Source organism: Pseudophryne corroboree, chromosome 11 (assembly GCF_028390025.1).
Source record: "Pseudophryne corroboree isolate aPseCor3 chromosome 11, aPseCor3.hap2, whole genome shotgun sequence".
NCBI lineage: Eukaryota > Metazoa > Chordata > Amphibia > Anura > Myobatrachidae > Pseudophryne > Pseudophryne corroboree.
The window spans coordinates 279,902,704-279,923,126 of NC_086454.1; the positions used below are offsets into that span (position 1 = coordinate 279,902,704).

Here is a 20,423-nt window from a genome sequence, read left to right on the forward strand (position 1 = left end):
GCAGGGATCATATAGGCTGTTTCTGTTATTATTGCAGCATAGTGCCTGGTGCAAACTTATTATATAGCACCTGGTGCATACTTGCCTACTTTACCAATCTACCCTCCTGATGGCACCACATGTGTGCCACCACACTCCTTGTTGTGCAATGCTGGAAGTGGGCAGGGTTCAAGAAAGTGGGGAAGTCTTCTGGAGAGATGTTGCACTCAATAGGCTGCAAACCATGAGCAAACAAAATGGCTGCCTCCAGTAACAAGTGGTGCGCCTTAAGCTACAAGTAAACACTCAGTTTTGCTTTACATCTGCATGCATAACAGGAGAGTGAAGATGCCCATAGCAACCATTCAACGTCTAGTTATCACTTATCTTGTATACAGATGAGAGGTCGACAGTATCTAGGTACAGCTAGGAAAGGTACAAAAGGTCGACAAGTACAAAGGTCAACAGTTTCAAAAAGTTGACATCACATTGGTCGACACACCAATTTTTTTTGTTTTTTTACGTATTCCCAACTTTTGCTCGGTTTACTAGCCACATGGACTACAATTGGGAATAGTAACTTTGCCAGATACATGGATACAAGTATCCACTGGTGGTGGTTACAAATTGACACCTCCAAAAAAGTACTGACCTTTCAACACTGTAGACCTATTGCATGTTTACCATATGGGGTCAACCTAATGACTGTCTACCAAGACACTGTAGGTCTTCTATAGCACACCTATTTATCTAGCACAGTCTATAAAATGACAGAAGCTGATTGGTTACTATGGGCAACTTCTCTACTGTATCTCAAAGCTTTGTTACATCTCCTCTCTAGACACGTATCCAAATCAAAACACAGGTTACTGAGCTAAATCACAAATACTACAAACCAGGAAACACACTAAGAAACAAATGGGGTACAATTATATTTAATCCAGATTAACTGTTTCTGTAAACCATAATGGAAAGAGAAAAGGGAATGTGGGTTGATACATGGGCTTGTCCTCCAAAAGACAGGTACTGTATGCAGAGACGCCCTACTGAATAGTTGATGTGATTTATCTTGGACTCCATTATTTTCCACACTGCTGCACAGCAACAATGATATAGAGAATGTATTGGAAATCCATAAACACATAAGGAAAAATAAGTATTTTGGACAACAATATGAACTGAATATATAATAGATGAGTATTGGACATGGACAAGGCAATATCAGCACCATCAAACATTTGTAAATCTTCATTATTTATCATTATTATTATTATTGTTACATTGTTCTTGCCATTTATCAAGATCATTGTCTTCATCTGGTATCAGACTGACACTCAGTATAGTGAAAGCTAAATAACATCATTAATCCGGTATGTAAAAACAGTGATTCTATAGTGACACCTGGAGGTTGAAAGATTATAATACACTACAATAAAAACAACTTAGTGAAGATGAGCTCATAATTAGAACTGTTTCTTCAAATTGATATATATGTGAGTTTCAGTGCTTTCAAAACATACAGTATATACCAATGCAATTGCTTTCTGTTATTACATGTCAAGTAATCAGTATTCATACTACATTCAATACAGTATAGCAAACACATCACAAAGAATACATTTTGGGACAATTATTAAATCTATTGAAAAAAGAAAACTGTACTATAATAAAGCCCATTCAGACATTCAAACATATAAACAAACAGCACAGTTGTTGTAATGGTTACCAATGCTGCCTCACATCATTGCATAGTTGCCTACCCTCCCTCATTCTGCAGGAGACTCCCTGAAATAGTAGCAATCTCCCTGACACCCTGAATAGACCAGCAATCTCCCTGATTGCACATTACCCCTTTTATGTAGCTGTTACATTCTTGGGGAAAAAAATAAATCAGAGATATATACATTCAAATGGCCTCATCTGTGCCATTTCCCCGCATTGATTGTAAAGGCACAATGATCCCTATGGCTACATGCATTTTAAATAAGGATTCTCATTGCCACTTACAGTATATGGAACCTCTTGTAAAACACAATACACAAAAAATATCATGAAAAATATCAGTGTCCAGTGTCTTTTCTCCAACAGTAGATCTTACTAACTTTGGGGCTCATTTACTGTATATTTGGAGTTGTCATTTTTATGAGACCTCTCATATGTAGCAGTACACGTCTGCGCTGATAGGTGTTACTTTCACAATCTCCCTAAAATGCTTTTTTGAAAGTAGGAAAGTATGCATCATTGTGGTCTTTGTTTACATTCCCAACAAGGCCCTATCTGTGTAGAGTTTGTATGTTCACTATATGCCTGTGTTGGTTTCCTCCGGAATCTCCAGATTCCTCCCACAATCCAAAAACTTACTAGTAGGTTAACTGGACTTTGGCAAAAATATATATATGTATATGTGCATGTAGACTGTAAACTAAATAAAATAAATAAAGCAAACATCTGACTGCCTGTTATGGGTTACAGAAACACGATTTTCCTGTGTGTTCATTTTCATAAATTCCCCCAAACGTACTCAATCGTATGGCCTCACCCAATAATTGATCATTCACAGCACAACTACCAAGTTCAGACACTCCCAGAATGCTTTGCAAACAAGCCAAGGTTCTTACCCGTCCAACAAGCACAGGATCCGGTCCAGTATATTCCTCTATTACAAAAAATTGATTCCATACCCATCCCCTCTTGGACCTATGTAAGACTTGTCCTTCTTTGCCCTTTTCGTGGTGTCCATGAAATGATTTGCCTCTCCTTGTTGTTGTGATGTGACTACAGTATGCGATGCCCAGGCAGAGAAGAATACCATGTAAACAGAAGTCCTTCTTCATTTTTGGTAATGTTAATTCAACAGTCCTTGATCCCTATTCCAAGCCAATTCAAGAGAGTGTGAAACCCCAGTCTAGTAGGAATTCCAATATGTAAATGTCGTCCCATAGATTATACCCATTACGCACTTCTCCTTTCTTTCCGATTATCCTTTGTTGATCCTGAATGAAAGAAAAAAGTCATATAAATATTTTTAATGCGTTTATAAAACAAGGCATGGAATGTGGGCTGAGTGACAGAAAGAGCAATATTGCAATACCACTTATGACCACTGCTTATGTACTGGATTGGTTTGACAATGTCATACCCCTTTCAGACATACAGATGGAGCCATGATCATCTTTGCTGTGATACAGCATGCTGCAATGTGGCTTGCTGCATGGCATGCGAGGATCAAGTATTCACAGCTGGCAATCGCTCCATTCATTCTTAAAGGAATTAATGAAGCAATCGCCGGCTTCGAATAGTCGCAGCCTTGCACGCCATAAAGCAATGCTGTGATACAACATATAGTAACGCAGTAAGATGAGCATGGCTACATCTGCAAGCCAAAAACCCAGGAACTTTGCCTAGAACGTACTGTACAACATTCCTGGCCTGTCTTATATGTGAAAGGGTCTACCTGGAATGACAGTCCTGGGTCCTGTTACCCTTCAATCGGCCGGGTTTTTTCCATAACTAACAACCTGGGTCAGTACCCCGGCTCCTGAAAGGTATGAGCTGCATCTCAATGACCCAGGTCATGCCTAAAAGAAGCTGATTGGCCGGGGACAGTATCACTTGAAAATCGTCTCCAAGCACCCACTGTAAGCCTTAAGATCTGGGTCAGTTGAAGGAATAACCCGGGTCTTTCCCCATGTGTGAACGGGTATCGTGCCAGACAGCCCCGGCTTCAGACCATGGTCATTTGTCCTGGGTGCATGCCGGGTTGAATCCAGAAAGGTTTTTGAGTGTGTATGGCATAGCTTTTATATACCAATATCATTCCATATAATGTATTGCTGGTACGTGCGGTGAGGTAAATCTCACCCCACCGCACATCACTGATGTATTGTAATCAAATCAAAGCAAAATGCAGCCAAAGGAAACTTTGTGTTTGCAACAGTTTTTTTTTTTTACATTTTACATATTTTATTTTTGTGATATCATCCCCCCAATATCCGTGTACATCATATAAGCCATCTAATGCTAACCAGTTGTCTAAATTTCACCATGACCTCTACCGTCTCTTTCACTGACAGAGACTGAAGAGTAAAGGCAGACGTTAAAAGGTATTTTTGTAGTTTATGAAGAAAAACAACCCTCCTCACCACTGTAGTTTTGTAACAAAGGATGGAAGAGTAATTATAAAAATTAAATTCTCCATATAACAAGCAAATCAGATTAAATCAAATTAGAATATTTCAGTTATTTCTTTTTAGAAGATCAATTCAGACAGTAAAATCGCACTGTACATGGAACGCAGGAAGAGTTTTCTTAAAGGGTAACTCCAGAAAAATCATCAGTGTTGGCAAAGTCGACAATTAGAGTAGGTAGATAGGACTGGTAAGCCCTACTGATTTTCAAAATTCTATAGGTAGATCAGGCTGCAGCACAGACCTTGGGAGTTGTGTACGTAAAGGAGACATCCAAATTTACAGAAGACTATCTTCCAGGAAAAATTTGTTTATTTCAATTCTCCTGAAATATGGTAGACTTACTTTATGGATACAATGGTTTCCAATATGCAGATATGAACTTAAAAGTTGTTTTATTTAAGATCAATATGCAGAACACAGAACTACAGGGGAGCAATTGGTGACCCCGATGTGGGGCAGAGACATGAGGGAAGGCCAGTGAAGCACTGAGTCATCTTCTCACCCTCTTTCTGGCTCCTAGGGACTTGTTCTTCTCCCAATAGAGCAGAACGGAGGCATCATCTTAGTGACAGAGACTTGTTCTACAAGGGTGTCACAATTCACTCTTCCAGCACTGAATGAACATATTATTACTACTATTGCCACAAAGGTTTGGCAGCGCCAAAAAGGGGGACACAATTTACAACTAATCCAGATTGTATGCGGTTAGCATACTGCTCGTCGGGATCCCGGCTGTCACAATACCAACGCCGGCGAGGTTGGTGATTCTCCCTCCATGGGTGCCCACAACACCCACAGAAGGAGAATAGAACCTATCGTCACCGAGCCAGCATCGTAGTGAGCACAGTAAGCCCGCAAGGGGTTTTGTTGCACTCGCCCCCTGCCGGCATTCCACCTCTCAGGATGAAGATGCCGGTATTCTGACAATCGGAATCCCGTGAGGCGGGATATCATACTGAACCCATACAGTTTATTCATTCACAGAGATACATACTTATAATGAGCAGTTGGCATAATTATATAGAGAAGGGGAGAGGGCCCTGCTCGTATGAGTTTACAATCTATAGGGGATATGGGTGGACACTATGGGGGATAATGGCAAATCTCCCTGGAACATATATTTTATTGAAGCTGAAGATGCCCTTTACCATAAGGAAAAGACCCCAGCTTTTTGGGGAGGGTATTTTTTTTCAAAAACAATAATTTTCCAAGTGGAATAACTCTGTAAAGGTGGTTGGCAGGTGCTTCTTAATGTGATGTGTTTTATGGTTAGATGCCTCTACGTGCAAATTGTCATATCTGCATACATTTCCCCTCTTTTGTTTGTACATCAAATAAACCTCATGTGAAGCTTCATTAACAATACAATAAATGAAAGTAGCGCCATAAACAAGGCAGTTACATTTTATGCAGACGCTAATGGGCTGAGTGTTGAGGCTCAGACACGCGGAGTGCCACTAAGAGGGTCAGCTTAATGCACAGAACCCACTCCCTCTTTACTGGCGTTAATGTAGTGAACAAACAGCATGGCAAAGAACTTATTATGAATAAATTACTGGGGGAAAGAGAACGGTATAAATAAATCTCTCATGTGTATCAAAGAAACATGAGTTTTAGGATCATAGCAAAGTATGTATATGTACACAGTGTCAGCCCGCTGTCCCTTCAGTTCTAGCAGGAATAATACTCAGTAATAACATTAAATTACATTTATTGCTGCGAATTTCAAAGCCGATACCAACCGGAGTAGTGTGAAAGATGACACATTAAAAATGCATTGTCGGTAACAATAAAAGAGAATGGTATCCCGTTGCCACTAAACTGACTTTAAATATTACGTTGTTGGAATTAGGAAAACTCAGCCGCAAGACAGTATGGTGCAGAAAATAAAGGGGTTTCCACCTTCGGATGAATTTGGTTTATTGGCTGATATGTGCCCTTCTGCAGACTTTATTAGCAGACTGCTTTTTCTTTCAAGCTCCTTTTTGTCAGTTTTAAGTTGTGTGTTTATATCAGCCAGATAGAAGTGTTTGTTTCTATTGACCTTGGATATGATGCAGCTTAGCTGAATTCTATCCAGTGAGTTTTGTGTCATATCCAAGGGCAACAAAAATAAACAGCTCGGCCTGAAGCCATAGATACAGGCTTCAATGCACTAAATGAATAATGCAGGATAACAATGTGACATGCAGGGCTGTTTTTAGGGAAGGATTAGGGGACACCCTATAATAAGGCCAATTAAGCTGTCTTATACCCCTTTTACACCAAATTCCTGGGTGTGACCCAGGACTTGGAACACCGTTCCAAGCCGAGTCAGACCTGGGACATCCCCTTTTATACTGCAGTGCCGATCCGGGATATTCCCGGATTGCCACCGTTTACACTGCACCACTTTTTTTTACAGAGATAAACTCTATTCATTACACAACTGCCACCACTAAAGTGAATAAATCATCATAACCCAATTACCCACATTAACCGCCATATAAAATATTATCAAAATACCTTAAGTGCTATCTTGTGTAAGTTATCCTTGATACATCAGCCTACTTAAAAAATCAGTAAAGGAATCACCATACATGTTACTGTGTATACAAAATTAATAAATTCAGCTTATAGAATAAATTCTAGACTTTCCCAATTGTATTGCAAGATGGGGACATCCTGAGGCAACATCTACATAAATTTGGCAAAAGAATAGCCATTTATGTAACCTGGGCACATTTGCGTAGGTGTCCGGAAACATGACCTTACTCCCAAAAACATCTCTACTGCGCATGTGCAAATTGCCGGGAAATGGCGGCAGAGCCAGCGATTTCTGTCTGCTGTATCGGCCGCCATGGATCTCCAAAGGGGTAAGTACACCGTGCACCCATTAAAGATACACCTTTGCTGGGACTTATTGTTCCACTACTGCTCAGCATCCAAACATTATACCCGCACCCTGTGCAGGCTCCCTCTACAAGTATGAGTGTGCTTTCCCTCAATAGTTTTTGGAAAACTCTGTGGCAGGCTATTTCTTTTCTATCTCTCCGCAACACACTTTAAATGCTCATTAAAATCATCATACTTTGCAGACACGTATTACGGGATCAGTGTCCTTGAAAAGCACATTAAATTCACCATATTAAACAAAGTCTCTGAAGTAAGAGCACCCTCTAAATGCACATAAAATCACCATATTTAGCAAAGGCGCCTTTGAAAGAGCGGCATATCAAAATAGCCATGGAATGCATCCACCACTAACAATGATGATTTCATTGTCTATAGTGTGACTAACTAGTGTAAAGCCTGCATTACATTTTCAGAATAATACTAACAAAGCAAGAAAATGTTTCATGTACGTCCAATATAGAAACAAAAGATCACAAAACATTTTCTATGCTACTGAATAATTTATATTTCAGCAGAACATAACTCATAACTCACACAAGGCTTAAATGTTCAGTAAACCAATCAGATGTACAGTGTGATTTCAACATGTACTATATTGATGAAAGCTAAATGATGATTGGTAGATTCCAGATGTGTAGATTTGCAATGTTACCGAATAAGTTCCACTTTGTCACAAAAGTAATACTTTCGTACAGTTTACTTTTAGATGATTTTTTTCAAGCTGATTTTTTTTATGACAATGTTTGTTCAATGTTATTTTTAGATAAGGCTTATTAGTTCTGCATTTCATAAGAATCAAAAATACTTTTGCTGGATTAATATTTAAATACCATAGTAAAGATGGCAATTATGCTTGTTACCTAATAGGGAAGGGCCATTTACTGAAAACTGGGTAAAGAGCACTGTCTGCAACCAATTATACAGTAGTTTAGTAAATTAAGGTAAACATCTTATTGGTTGCTATGGGTGACCGACGTTGCATACAGGAATCTCTGCCTCCAGTGTAGCAGCTTGCTAGGGGAAAAGGCAGATCTGTGAAAGCAGCAGCCATGAGGGGCATGACTGTGTGGACCAATAGGAAGCTGCCAGTCTGTGTTGTCACTTTCCTCATTCTACAACAGGGCTGGCCAAACCAGTCCTCGAGATCTACCAACGGTTCACATTTTCCAGCCCACCTTGCAAGGGCACAGGTGTAGTCATTACTAATTAAGAACTGCTGCATTAATTCCTAACTGACAATTCTACAGATCTCCAGGAGGCCTGGAAAACATGAACTGTTGGTAGATCTCGAGGACCGGTTTGGCCAGCCCTGTTCTACAATATGTCTGCAATGGGATCATGCACAGATATGTGGTTCAGGATCATCCTCTGCTCCCACCATACACTTTGCCATCAGGACACCATGTTACCACCTTTTTGTCACTTAACTGTAATTATTTTTAAGAAGTGTCCATTCCTCATGTTCTATGATAAATAAATATCTATCTACCAACCTCATATTCATCTCCGCCAAGGCTTAGTAAATAGACCCCCAAATCTACTGAGAATTGTGACTGGCTCACGTTCTCTGACAACTTAATTCTGTTTACTACATTTTAGCCAATAAGGAATGACGAATATAAGTCTGATGTGGGCCAAGATGTAAAGAAGTCCGAGTTCAGTGGCAAGATGCCGGCCGAACTTGGCCTTTTTTTTTTTAAAGGGGCAATCATTTACAAGGCATGGTTTAGCCTTGTACATGATTGCCCCTTTAAAAAAACACATCCGAGTTTGGCTAGCATCCCGCACGGCCACTGATCTCGGACTTCATTACATCCCGCCCATCGTATAATTATTATAAATAAATCTCTATTGCTTTGTAGTTGCTGCCTCTAGTCTTCAGTGTTTTGAGATATTTCTATTTCTCAGTGGTTTCTAGACTGTGTTTTTTTCCTCAGCGGATACCCGTTAATTGCCAGAAGTTGTCATCTAAAGAAAATTAACCTACATTTTGGTTGGGAAAACTAAATTAAACAAACACTTTAATGTACTTGTTTGGCACAAAGAAAATATCCTTTTTCAATCATGGTTAAGAAGCTGACAGAGTGAAATGTAGAACAGATTAATCTGAAAACCTGATGTGTGAGGTGCTGAGAAGACATTGAGAAGAGTCATTATAACGTAAGCATGCTATCATATCTTTATTGCAGAATTGTCAATATCAGTGGTTCCCAAACTCGGTTCTCAAGTCACCCTAACAGTCCAGATTTTAAGGATATCCATGCTTGAGCACAGGTGGTTAGATTAAATTGACTGAGGTCCTAATTACGGGGCCGATTCAGACCTGATCGCTGCTGTGCATTTTCGCACAGTGGGCAATCAGGTCTGAACTACGGATGCATATGCACCGCAATGCGCAGGCGCAACGGTTTGCAGCACCGACAGGATGGTGCGAAAAATCCCATCGCACCGGCGTACGCAAGGAGATTGACAGGAAGAGGGCATTTGTGGGTGGCAACTGACCGTTTTCGAAGAGTGTCAGAAAAAAATGCAGGAGGGACCAGGCATCTGACGTCAGCTCCGGCCCATATCATCGCACTGGAAGAGTAATTCCCGGGCTGCGCAGAGACTGCACAAAATTAGTTTGTGCAGTCTCTCCAACACATCCGAACGCACACATATACAGCGGTTTGCCCTTCCCCCTGTAGGCGGCGACTACCTGATCACAGGGATGCAAAAAAACGCACCCTAGCGATCAGGTCTGAATTACCCCCTAAGCCATTTGTGCTCAAACATCGATAAGAATATCTTAAAAATCTGACTGCTAGGGTGTCATGAGAACCGAGTTTGGGAACTACTGGTCTATACAATCTATGAGACCCTTTTAATTTTTCTCTTTGTTTCTCTCCCCAGAACATCCGGTAGACCCCTAAACTCCAGGTAGCTCTCCAGGCCGGCCAACTGTATCAGCCTACTTCCCCGGCGTAGGGGGTAGTCTGGAGGTTTGATCACCTGTCCTGATTCATGGCCTTGAGAAGGGGCCCCTCCCTCTTGCACCAACACTCTGCAAGCAGGAACTACAAACATATTACTACATTTATTTTACAAATATTACAATTATTTTGTATAATATATTGAATTCTTCAAATTTTTTGTTTTGGGAAGTTTTCATCTTCCCCTTTTCCACGGTTTCACCATTCATTTTATTTTATCTTTCCCCCAACTGTTTTTACCATAGATAAAGGAGCTTAATAGAACTCCTGGGATGTGGTCTGGACAGATTTGGATCATGCCTAAATGTCAAGTGAGAGACTGTCCTGTGTTCTCTGCACCCAAATGTGGAATGTTATTGGCAGAAACAAGTATTGGATGCAAGTATTTGTGAGTATTTGTGGTTTGCAAGTATTTGTGAGTATTTGTGGTTTGCAAGTATCTGTGAGTTTTGCAATTTGGCAATTTGTAATTGATTGCTTTACCCTTTAAGTGCCTATGTACTGTACCAGTTACCTGGCATGGTCACATGAGATGCGACTGCAGCCAGCTGGACATTCACTGACCTGGTCACATCCCATACAATCACGCCAGATGCACCCGTCCCCAGCTATAAAAGAGGAAATCTGTTCTGCACATGTGCTGCTCCATACTGGGAGGATAGGGGTACTTAGTCACATCTCCCTCCTCCCCGAGTACTATGCAGAGATCAGCAGCAGCAGGGGTAACGTGATCAGTGCCCCCTGGAACACACCTTGTTACGCTCTGCAGGGTGGTATAGGGGAGGGGTGCAGGTGGGTTATGTTTCAGGGGAAGGTGGTATTGCCCTTCTCTATAATTATTCATGGAGAGTTATATATATATATCACATTAATATATATATACAGTGGTGGGTGGGAGGGCTCTGCCACTGGGGATCTATTATCAATAATGCACATGGAAAATGCCCCTGTTAAAACTCTGTGGTGGGAAGTACAATTACAACAAGGGCCTATGGAGACTTGGGGGGGGGGGGGGGGGGGGATTTCTCAAGAAAAGCTATAATCCCTTTTTTAAAAATACCTTCTTAATTTAGTTAGCTCAAAAACATTATTTTTTTTTTAAAACAACAATTTCTGAGTGGTTTTGAGGGGAAAAAATTAGCCAGTTAAAATGAAAAGGAACCTCACAGTTTGAGATTTATGACTGAGGTTGAAAGATCAGAAAAGAGGCTCACAGTAATGAACCCTTTTAGGACCTGTGCTATATATAACTGAGAGCTGTGCCCCTTATAATACCGGAAAACAAATGATGCTGGGAAACAAATTGCGGACTGCAGGTCTGTCAATCATGCAGTTTGTAATCGTTTTGCACACACATAATGAAAGGCAGCCGAGCAGCGCTTAAAATCCATAACAATGACCCCAAAACATCTTTCTGTACAGCGATTCCTTTTTCAGTGGAGCATCCTGGCACCTCTCCAGAAGATGAATGTCAGAATATATTGTGATGCAGGGAGTGATTGAAATTGCGGAAGATTTTTTCATTTGCTATTTTCGGTATTGGTTTTTTGAGATATTTTACTCTGGGGATTTGCATAAAAGCACACCTGTGTTCCGTATTCCTACACGCAGATCAATCAATCTAGCTCATCTTAATTCTAGTCCTCTCCTCATGGTACACTAACAGGCAAAGGCTATTATCTTTCTGAAAGCATAAAGGCCATGAACAAATGGGAGGCAAGCAGAATGCCAAATTGTAATTTCCTGCTGCTTCAGAACCTCTTCTAATGCAAAATGGAAATATCTTGAAGTTCAGCACTAGAAATAGATCTATCTATCTATCTATCTATCTGTCTGTCTGTCTGTCTGTCTGTCTGTCTGTCTGTCTATCTATAGTATCTGTCTGTCTGTCTGTCTGTCTATTTCTAGTGATGAACCTCAAGATAGATAGATAGATAGATAGATAGATAGATAGATAGATAGATAGATAGATAGATAGATAGATAGATAGATAGATAGATAGATAGATAGATGGATAGATTTACACTAGTAGGTCTTGAACATTTTGAAAATACTGTATTGATTCAGGGGTTATTCAATTTGTAAGTGAATAACCCCTTTTCTCTGTCACTCCCACGACAACCAACACTGCAGTTTTCTCCTTACACATCATAGAGAAGTGCAGATAAACCTGCAATGTTGCTTTACCATAATAATCTATGATAGACAGTCACTACTAACTGAATACAAGCTATGGAGCGCCATCCCTTATTACTGTACAGTATATATACTGACATTAGAGACTGCAAGCCTAAGGTCGAGTGCCCATGGATTTGCAAACGTATTCTGTATGTGTAATAGAGCAACAAAACCTGCATTGTACGGCTAAACTGATGTATAATCCACATCTATTTTGTGTCACAAAATGTAATTGTTTCAAGACATAACTAGATTTCTGGTCGAGTTTTTCTAGCATCAAAATGAATTACTGTAATTGAAGCCTGTTCATATGCATAACCAATCTATAAAAACCTCTATAGACTAAAATGGCGTGCCACATTCCTTTTTCTATGGCTTCCTTGTTTACTATATTTATGTAACCTTAAGAGCATTGCAGTATTGCTGTACTTCTTAGCAGTGTTGGACTGGGACATGAAGGGCTCACCGGGGAATGTAGCGGTAGGGATCTAGGGGCCCCATGCACAGGGGTGTGGCCAGCCTCTAAAGGAGGTGTGGCCATCCAACAGTGGTTTGGATAACCATTAGAGAGTGTATGATTTGGATCCCTTCATAAATATATTCCATGCATGATAATTGACAAGATTAATCCACAAATACAACATAGTCCTGTGCAGTATAATGTAACATATGTATAATGTACTGTATAATTCAAGTGCACAGTCTGGAACCTGATCCCCAGAGGAGGTGGGGAGCCCAGGTAGTGGGGCCCACCGAGGGTATCCCTGAGCCCCTGTGGGCCAGTCCAACCCTGCTTCTTAGTACCTTAAAAGTTTCACCGTACAGCACAGCGGGCCTGATTCAGATGCAGTTGCAATGCCCACACAGCAGCAATCTTTTTTAGTGACGGAACTGCGAGGCAATGCAAGTGAAGAAGCCGCTCACAAGTGAACAGAGACGCCCACTGAAACCATCGCAACTTGCTCAGCAAGTGTGTACTCCATCACAACCACAATGCAGATGCAAGGAACATTGACTCTCTGGGCGCATCCACGGCCAAGCAGAATGGTCGTGGAAGCTGCGCCACGTTTTATGCTTTTGAGATCACAGTCCAAGACACACCCCGAAAATGGTCACGACACGCCTCCGTTTTTGCAGACACTGCCCATTACCTCCCCCAAATGGCCTCTTCCCGTCAATCTCTCAATCAGCATCACAAAGGTACCTTGGCACATGCACACTGTGGTTACAATGCTTGCAACCTTTACTGATTATCACTCAGATGCGACACCATCAAAGTTGTGACCGTATCCAAATCAGGCCATGTGTTTGTACCCCGACAAGCACAACAAAGTGGTTTAGGGATGTAAATTAGTGTATTATGGGGTGTATTCACATCTCCAATGCCAGATCCCACCCGGGAATTGGAAGCGGGTCCTTCCCGGGTGGTATCCGGCATTGGAGACTCTCCTACCCCTTTTGGCCGGCTGTCCGACCCGGCAATATGCCGCGTCGGTTGCCATAGCAGTGGGGGGCGGAGCCGGCAGTGGGGGGGGGGGGCGGAGGCGGCGCTGGGAGATTAGCTCATCTTCCAGCGCCGCCTCTCCCTATCTCGTAAACGTGTCCCCTCGACCCGGAAATCCATTTACACAGCCACTGACCTGGTATTCAACCTGGGAATAACACCTCTTATAACCTGGGTTGAATTACCAGATCAGGCGACCTGGGAATTTGGACTTGGCGCTTTCACACCGCACACTGACCCGTGTCGACCCAGCAATATGCTGGGTCGATACCGGATTATTTGTGCGATGTGAAAGGGGTATTATATTATTATGACCAGGAAAACAGATTCATTTATAGAATAAAAATATGGTTAAACAAAAGGGAAAATAAATAGATACACCAATAAATTGAAAGAGCATACATTTTTAGAGATTAATATTTCATTAAAATCTAATTTAATGTTCAAGATGTTTCATATGTAAATGTCGATGCATTTAAACTAATTTAAACACACACACGCACGCACGCACGCACACACACACACACACACACACACACACACACACACAGAGGATCACTAGGTAAAATCACTAGTAACAATTCTTCTTGACAAGATAAATACTTTTATATTGTTGCAATTGATAAATTGTTTATAAATGTTCATTAAATTACTTTACCTGCAAACTACAGTAGCATGCATCTGTTATCACAAGCCGTTCCTGAGCTAGCATGCAAATGTACATCAAGGTGTTTTCGCACTTTCTATCACCTCTACAACACACAGGTGAGAAACCAACAGTGTATTACAAATGTGTGTTGCATATCAACCCTTACAAGTATACACAGTAATGTCGGTGCCAATGTCAAAAGCAAATTTAAAATTAGATTGGATTTAAAGGAGTAAAATAATATATTGTGCAACTACCTGCCGGGATTTTACACAGGCAGTGATCCTGTTGGGGAAAAAAATCTTGGCTTTTATTCATTAGCAAAATGTGGCAACCCAGTGCTGTGGCAGGATGCTACTGAATGGTTAGGCTACATTCTCAGGTATAAATTCAGTGTGCATTACAGTCATTCCCATATGTGTTCCACAGTGAGGTCACAACGTGCCTCATATGACTATTCTTAGTTAATTGATAGGTTAAATACCTGAATATGGGTTCAGTCAGTGGCACTAAGTGGCTACATTTACAGTGTGTAGTTAAACAGTTCTGTTCCAAACCTTAATAATGTTAATATTAAAGCATATAGGGAGCCATTAATCAATCATCGCATTTGCAATGCAATCTGGGTGCGTTGTTAGCACTCAAGAAGCTGTTTCATGGACAGGCTATTCCTTTGTTATTTCTTCATCAATTAAGCAGACAAAAGGTCTGGAGTTGATTTCAAGTGTGGCATTTACATTTGGAAGCTGTCGCAATTAATCCATAGCATGCAGTTAAAGGAGCTCTCAATGCAAGTGAGGCAGGCCATGCAAATACAAAAAAATCCACAAAAATCTTAAAAGTGGCTAACTAAACAGTTTGGTACATTATGAGAAAAAAAGAATACACTGGCGAGCTCGGCAACAGAGAAAGGCTTGGACATCCTTGGAAGACAACAGTTGTATATGATCGCATGATCCTTGACAATGTACTTGACAATGTAAAGAAAAACACTTCACAACATCCAGCCAAGTTAAGAACACTCTCCAAGAGGTAGGCATATCATTATCCAAGTGTATCATAAAGCGAACACTTCACAAAAGCAAATACAGAGGGTTTAACACAAGCTGCAACCATATGTCTCAGAAACAGAATGGCCAGATTAGACTTTGCCAAAAAATACATATAAAAAAGCCACCCCAGACCTGGAAAAAAACACTCTTTGGCAGATGAACCTAAGATCAACATGTACCAGAATTCATGGAGGTGGCATGTCTGCCTATTAATTGTCTCAGGGGCACCTGACTCTGGTCTGTGAGGTGGTCCCCATAGAGGTCCCCTCCTGAGAAATAAGGGGAGGTGATTGCATGTAAAATATGGCTCTGAACTTCATGTAGGGTGGGTGGGGACAACCTTGAAACTGAAGGAGCTATCACTGACCCTCTTAAGGTCCATACACACTAGCTGATTTTGAGCTCAAAGTAGCTCACTTTTGGCATTTTGAGCTACTTTGAGCTCAAACTCAACCAGTGTGTATAGCCAGGTGATGAGCGATGAGCGCTGATATGCGCTCCCACATCATCGCTGGCCGCCGCCGCCTGTCGGGCTGTTTAAACAACAGCCGAGTGAAGCACTTTCCACAGTCTGAAACTGTGGAAAGTGCCTCACCCCCCCCCCCCCCCCCCCCCCCCCCCGGAACATTGCTGGCATAGAGAAAATCGCTCAGTGTGTATGCACCTTTAGTTTAAATAAAAATGTATATTGCCATTTATCACATACTGTATAGAGAACAGGAGCTGCCAATGCTTAGAGGAAAAAATACCAGAACCAGCCCTACAGAACATGAGAACTTATCCCTGAAAACCACCAGTCCACCTGTATACCCAGTACATTATAATCAGCAGCACCTAAAACAAATCTGAAGATTTTATCAATGGCATCAGTATTTTGACCATACTGGTTATACCAGCATCTTCCCATTTTGATTATACCAGTATTGCCCCCACGTTGATTATACCAGTCTTGCGCCCACAGTGATTATACAGTATTTCCCCCATATTGATTATACTAGTATTGCCCCCACATTGATTATACAGTATTGCTCCCACATTGATTATACAGTATTGCCCCAGTGTTGCCCCCACATTGATTATACCAGAATTGCACCCACATTTATTACACCAGTATTGCGCCCAAATTGATTATACAATATTGCCCCACATTGATTATACCAGTTTTGCCCCCACATTGATTATACAGTATTGCCCCCACATTGATTATACAGTATTGCCCCCACATTGATTATACAGTATTGCCCCAGTGTTGCCCCCACATTGATTATACCAGAATTGCACCCACATTTATTATACCAGTATTGCACCCAAATTGATTATACAATATTGCCCCACATTGATTATACCAGTATTGCCCCACATTGATTATTCCAGTATTGCCCCCACATTGATTATACAGTATTGCCCCCACATTGATTATACCAGTATTGCACCCACATTTATTATACCAGTATTGCACCCAAATTGATTATACAATATTGCCCCACATTGATTATACCAGTATTGCCCCACATTGATTATACCAGTATTGCCCCCACATTGATTATATAGTATTGCCCCCACATTGATTATACCAGTATTGCCTCCACATTGATTATACCAGTATTGCCCCACATTGATTATACCAGTATTGCCCCCACATTGATTATACCAGTATTGCCCCCACATTGATTATACAGTATTGCCCCCACATTGATTATACCAGTATTGCACCCACATTTATTATACCAGTATTGCCTCCACATTGATTATACCAGTATTGCCCCACATTGATTATACGGTATTGCCCCCACATTGATTATACGGTATTGCCCCCACATTGATTGTACCAGTATTGCACCCACATTTATTATACCAGTATTGCCTCCACATTGATTATACCAGTATTGCCCCACATTGATTATACAGTATTGCCCCCACATTGATTATACCAGAATTGCACCCACATTTATTATACCAGTATTGCGCCCAAATTGATTATACAATATAGCCCCCGCATTCATTATACCAGTATTGCCCCACATTCATTATACCAGTATTGCTCCCACATTGATTATACAGTATTGCCCCAACATTGATTATACCAGTATTGCCCACACATTGATTATACCAGTATTGCCCCCACATTGATTATACCAGTATTGCCCCCACATTCATTATACCAGTATTGCCTCCACATTGATTATACCAGTATTGCCCAACATTGATTATACAGTATTGCCCTCACATTGATTATACCAGAATTGCACCCACATTTATTATACCAGTATTGCGCCCAAATTGATTATACAATATAGCCCCCGCATTCATTATACCAGTATTGCCCCACATTCATTATACCAGTATTGCTCCCACATTGATTATACAGTATTGCCCCAACATTGATTATACAGTATTGCCCCAACATTGATTATACCAGTATTGCCCACACATTGATTATACCAGTATTGCCCCCACATTGATTGTACCAGTATTGCCCCCACATTCATTATACCAGTATTGCCCCACATTGATTATACAGTGTTGCCCCAACATTGATTATACCAGTATTGCCCCACATTGATTATACCAGTATTGCCCCCACATTGATTATACCAGTATTGCCTCCACATTGATAATACCAGTATTGCCCCCAATAGGTAGGTCGATCCCAAAAGGTTGACAGGCACAAGGTCGACACCCCGAAAAAGGTTGACATAACAAAAATGTTGACACGGAAAAGGTTGACACAGGAAAAGGTTGACATGGGATTTCTATTTATTTTTTATTGTTGGTATGTCATTTACTCCATAAAAAGACTGGGAACCCCAATTAGTGCTCCGCATCGCACACCATGCTTTGGGCAAGGTTACTATTCTCAATTGTAGTCCACATGGATCATTAAGTATGAAAAATGTCAAAAAATTTAAAAAAGTAATGTCGACCTTTCCCTGTGTTGGCCATTGGCATATCAACCTTTTGATCATGTGGCCTAATGGGTGTCAACCATTAGTGGTCAACCTATTGACTGTCAACCTTATCCATGTTGACCTAGCATCCGGATACCTTGTTTATATACCTTGTTATTGTTCTTATAACTCATTTTTTTGGGGGGTGTATTGTTGTCTTTTTAGAGTTATTTTGTGTTCCTCTTTATGCATTTACAATGTTTGGCGTTATGACATGTAACAATACTGTTAGGAAAAAACTCAGATATCCTAAGAAGAACCTCTATTAACATTACCAAACTCACCATAGTCCTATGTACACAGGCCCTCATTCCGAGTTGTTCGCTCGCTAGCTGCTTTTAGCAGCATTGCACACGCTAGGCCGCCGCCCTCTGGGAGTGTATCTTAGCAGAATTGTGAACGAAAGAGTAGCAGAACTGCTAATAAATAATTCCTTGCAGTTTCTGAGTAGCTCCAGACCTACTCCTAGATTGCGATCAGCTCAGTCCGTTTAGTTCCTGGTTTGACGTCACAAACACGCCCTGCGTTCGGCCAGCCACTCCCCCGTTTCTCCAGCCACTCCCGCGTTTTTCCCTGACACGCTTGCGTTTTTTAGCACACTCCCGGAAAACGCTCAGTTACCACCCAGTAACGCCCCCTTTCCTGTCAATCATTCACCGATCAGCAGTGCGACTGAAAATCGTCGTTCGAACACCAGCAAATCTACTAAGTTTTGTGTTAAATAACTTAGCGCATGCGCTCTGCGTACCATGTGCATGCGCAGTTAGCAACAAATCGCAGCATAGCGAAAATCGGCAACGAGCGAACAACTCGGAATGACCCCCACAGTAAGAAGATACTATCTTTGTAAAGCTGTTTTATTTAAATGTCTCTGAATAGCACTGTCAGGGGCGGCAAGTTACCTAAATATTTATACAGACCATTTCACTGTAAGTAAGCCATATTCTCAGGCAGACCTAATCTCACATGACACCACCGGCCTTTTGTTTTGTCCTGCTAGCTAGTTTTATAAGCACATTGGAATGGTGGGTATTATTTCGGAATAGCCGATGTGAAATGGACAGTCATATACACAAAGCAGCAGCTGAATCCTGCATTGTACTTGCATGATAAAAAGATTACTGGGCCTGAAAATCAGAGAACCCAAAATCTCACAGCTTCTTAGGCTTGTAACTGAAAGAGCCATTGTAACGTCGTTGCAAATCCTGCGCTCCCTAGACACTTGACAACTAAAGCAATGGTCAATAGAATTTTTGTGTTAAACAAAACTCCCCTTGTCCATCAAAGAGCTTAACTGTGTGATTTACAAATGTCTTTTATTGTCTCCCATATAATTCCCTAATAAAAAGCTGCGCTACATAGATGCAGTAGCTACCATTACTTGACATATTGTTAGAATGTACGCCTTCAGATGCATAATCTATACATATGTTTGACCTCTGCATAAGATCTTCAGTCCAACTCATTTCCAATACAGTATTCTACGGTATTCCCAGGGGGTGTGGATCATAGATCGACAGTGTCTAGGTCGACAATGTTTAGGTCGATCACTATAGGTCGACAGTCACTAGGGTTTGAAGGTCGACAGGGTTTCTAGGTTGACATGTTCTAGGTCGACAGGTCAAAAGGTCGATATGAGGTTTTCAAGTTTTTTTGGTGTCGTTTTCTCCGTACAGTGACCGGGAAGCCCCATTTGTGCACAGTGTTCCCTCGCATGGCTCGCTTCGCTCGCCATGCTTCGGGCAAGGTGCCTCGCTCTGCTACCGCTGCGCTTGGCACAGGTTACTATTCCCAATCGTAGTCCACGTGGATCATTAAGTATGAAAAAGTTCAAAAAAACTCATGTCGACCTTTTGACCTGTCGGCCTAGAACATGTCGACCTAGAAACCATGTTGCATTGTAAATGGCACCAGCAAGCAACCAATTACAATGTGAATATCTATTTGAAAATCTATGAACCAAGACCTTTAATTTGGCATATGATGTGCCCTGCCCAGACAACAGCATCATAAAAGTCGTCCTTCTGCTATTAGGAGAGCTGTAACTAGACGTTTT

The 20,423-nt window shown here is 41.2% G+C and overlaps 1 protein-coding gene across 4 annotated transcripts in view; it reads right to left on the minus strand.

The window, feature by feature from the left end:
* Positions 1-20,423, minus strand: part of CDH11 (cadherin 11) — a 260,594-nt gene that overhangs the window by 75,315 nt on the left and 164,856 nt on the right. For all 4 annotated transcript variants that reach the window (XM_063945399.1, XM_063945397.1, XM_063945400.1 and 1 more), the window contains exon 2: positions 2,598-2,972. In XM_063945399.1, coding sequence (XP_063801469.1) covers positions 2,598-2,813 — 216 coding nt within the window. In that variant the 5' untranslated portion in view covers positions 2,814-2,972. The remainder of the gene's footprint in view (positions 1-2,597; positions 2,973-20,423) is intronic.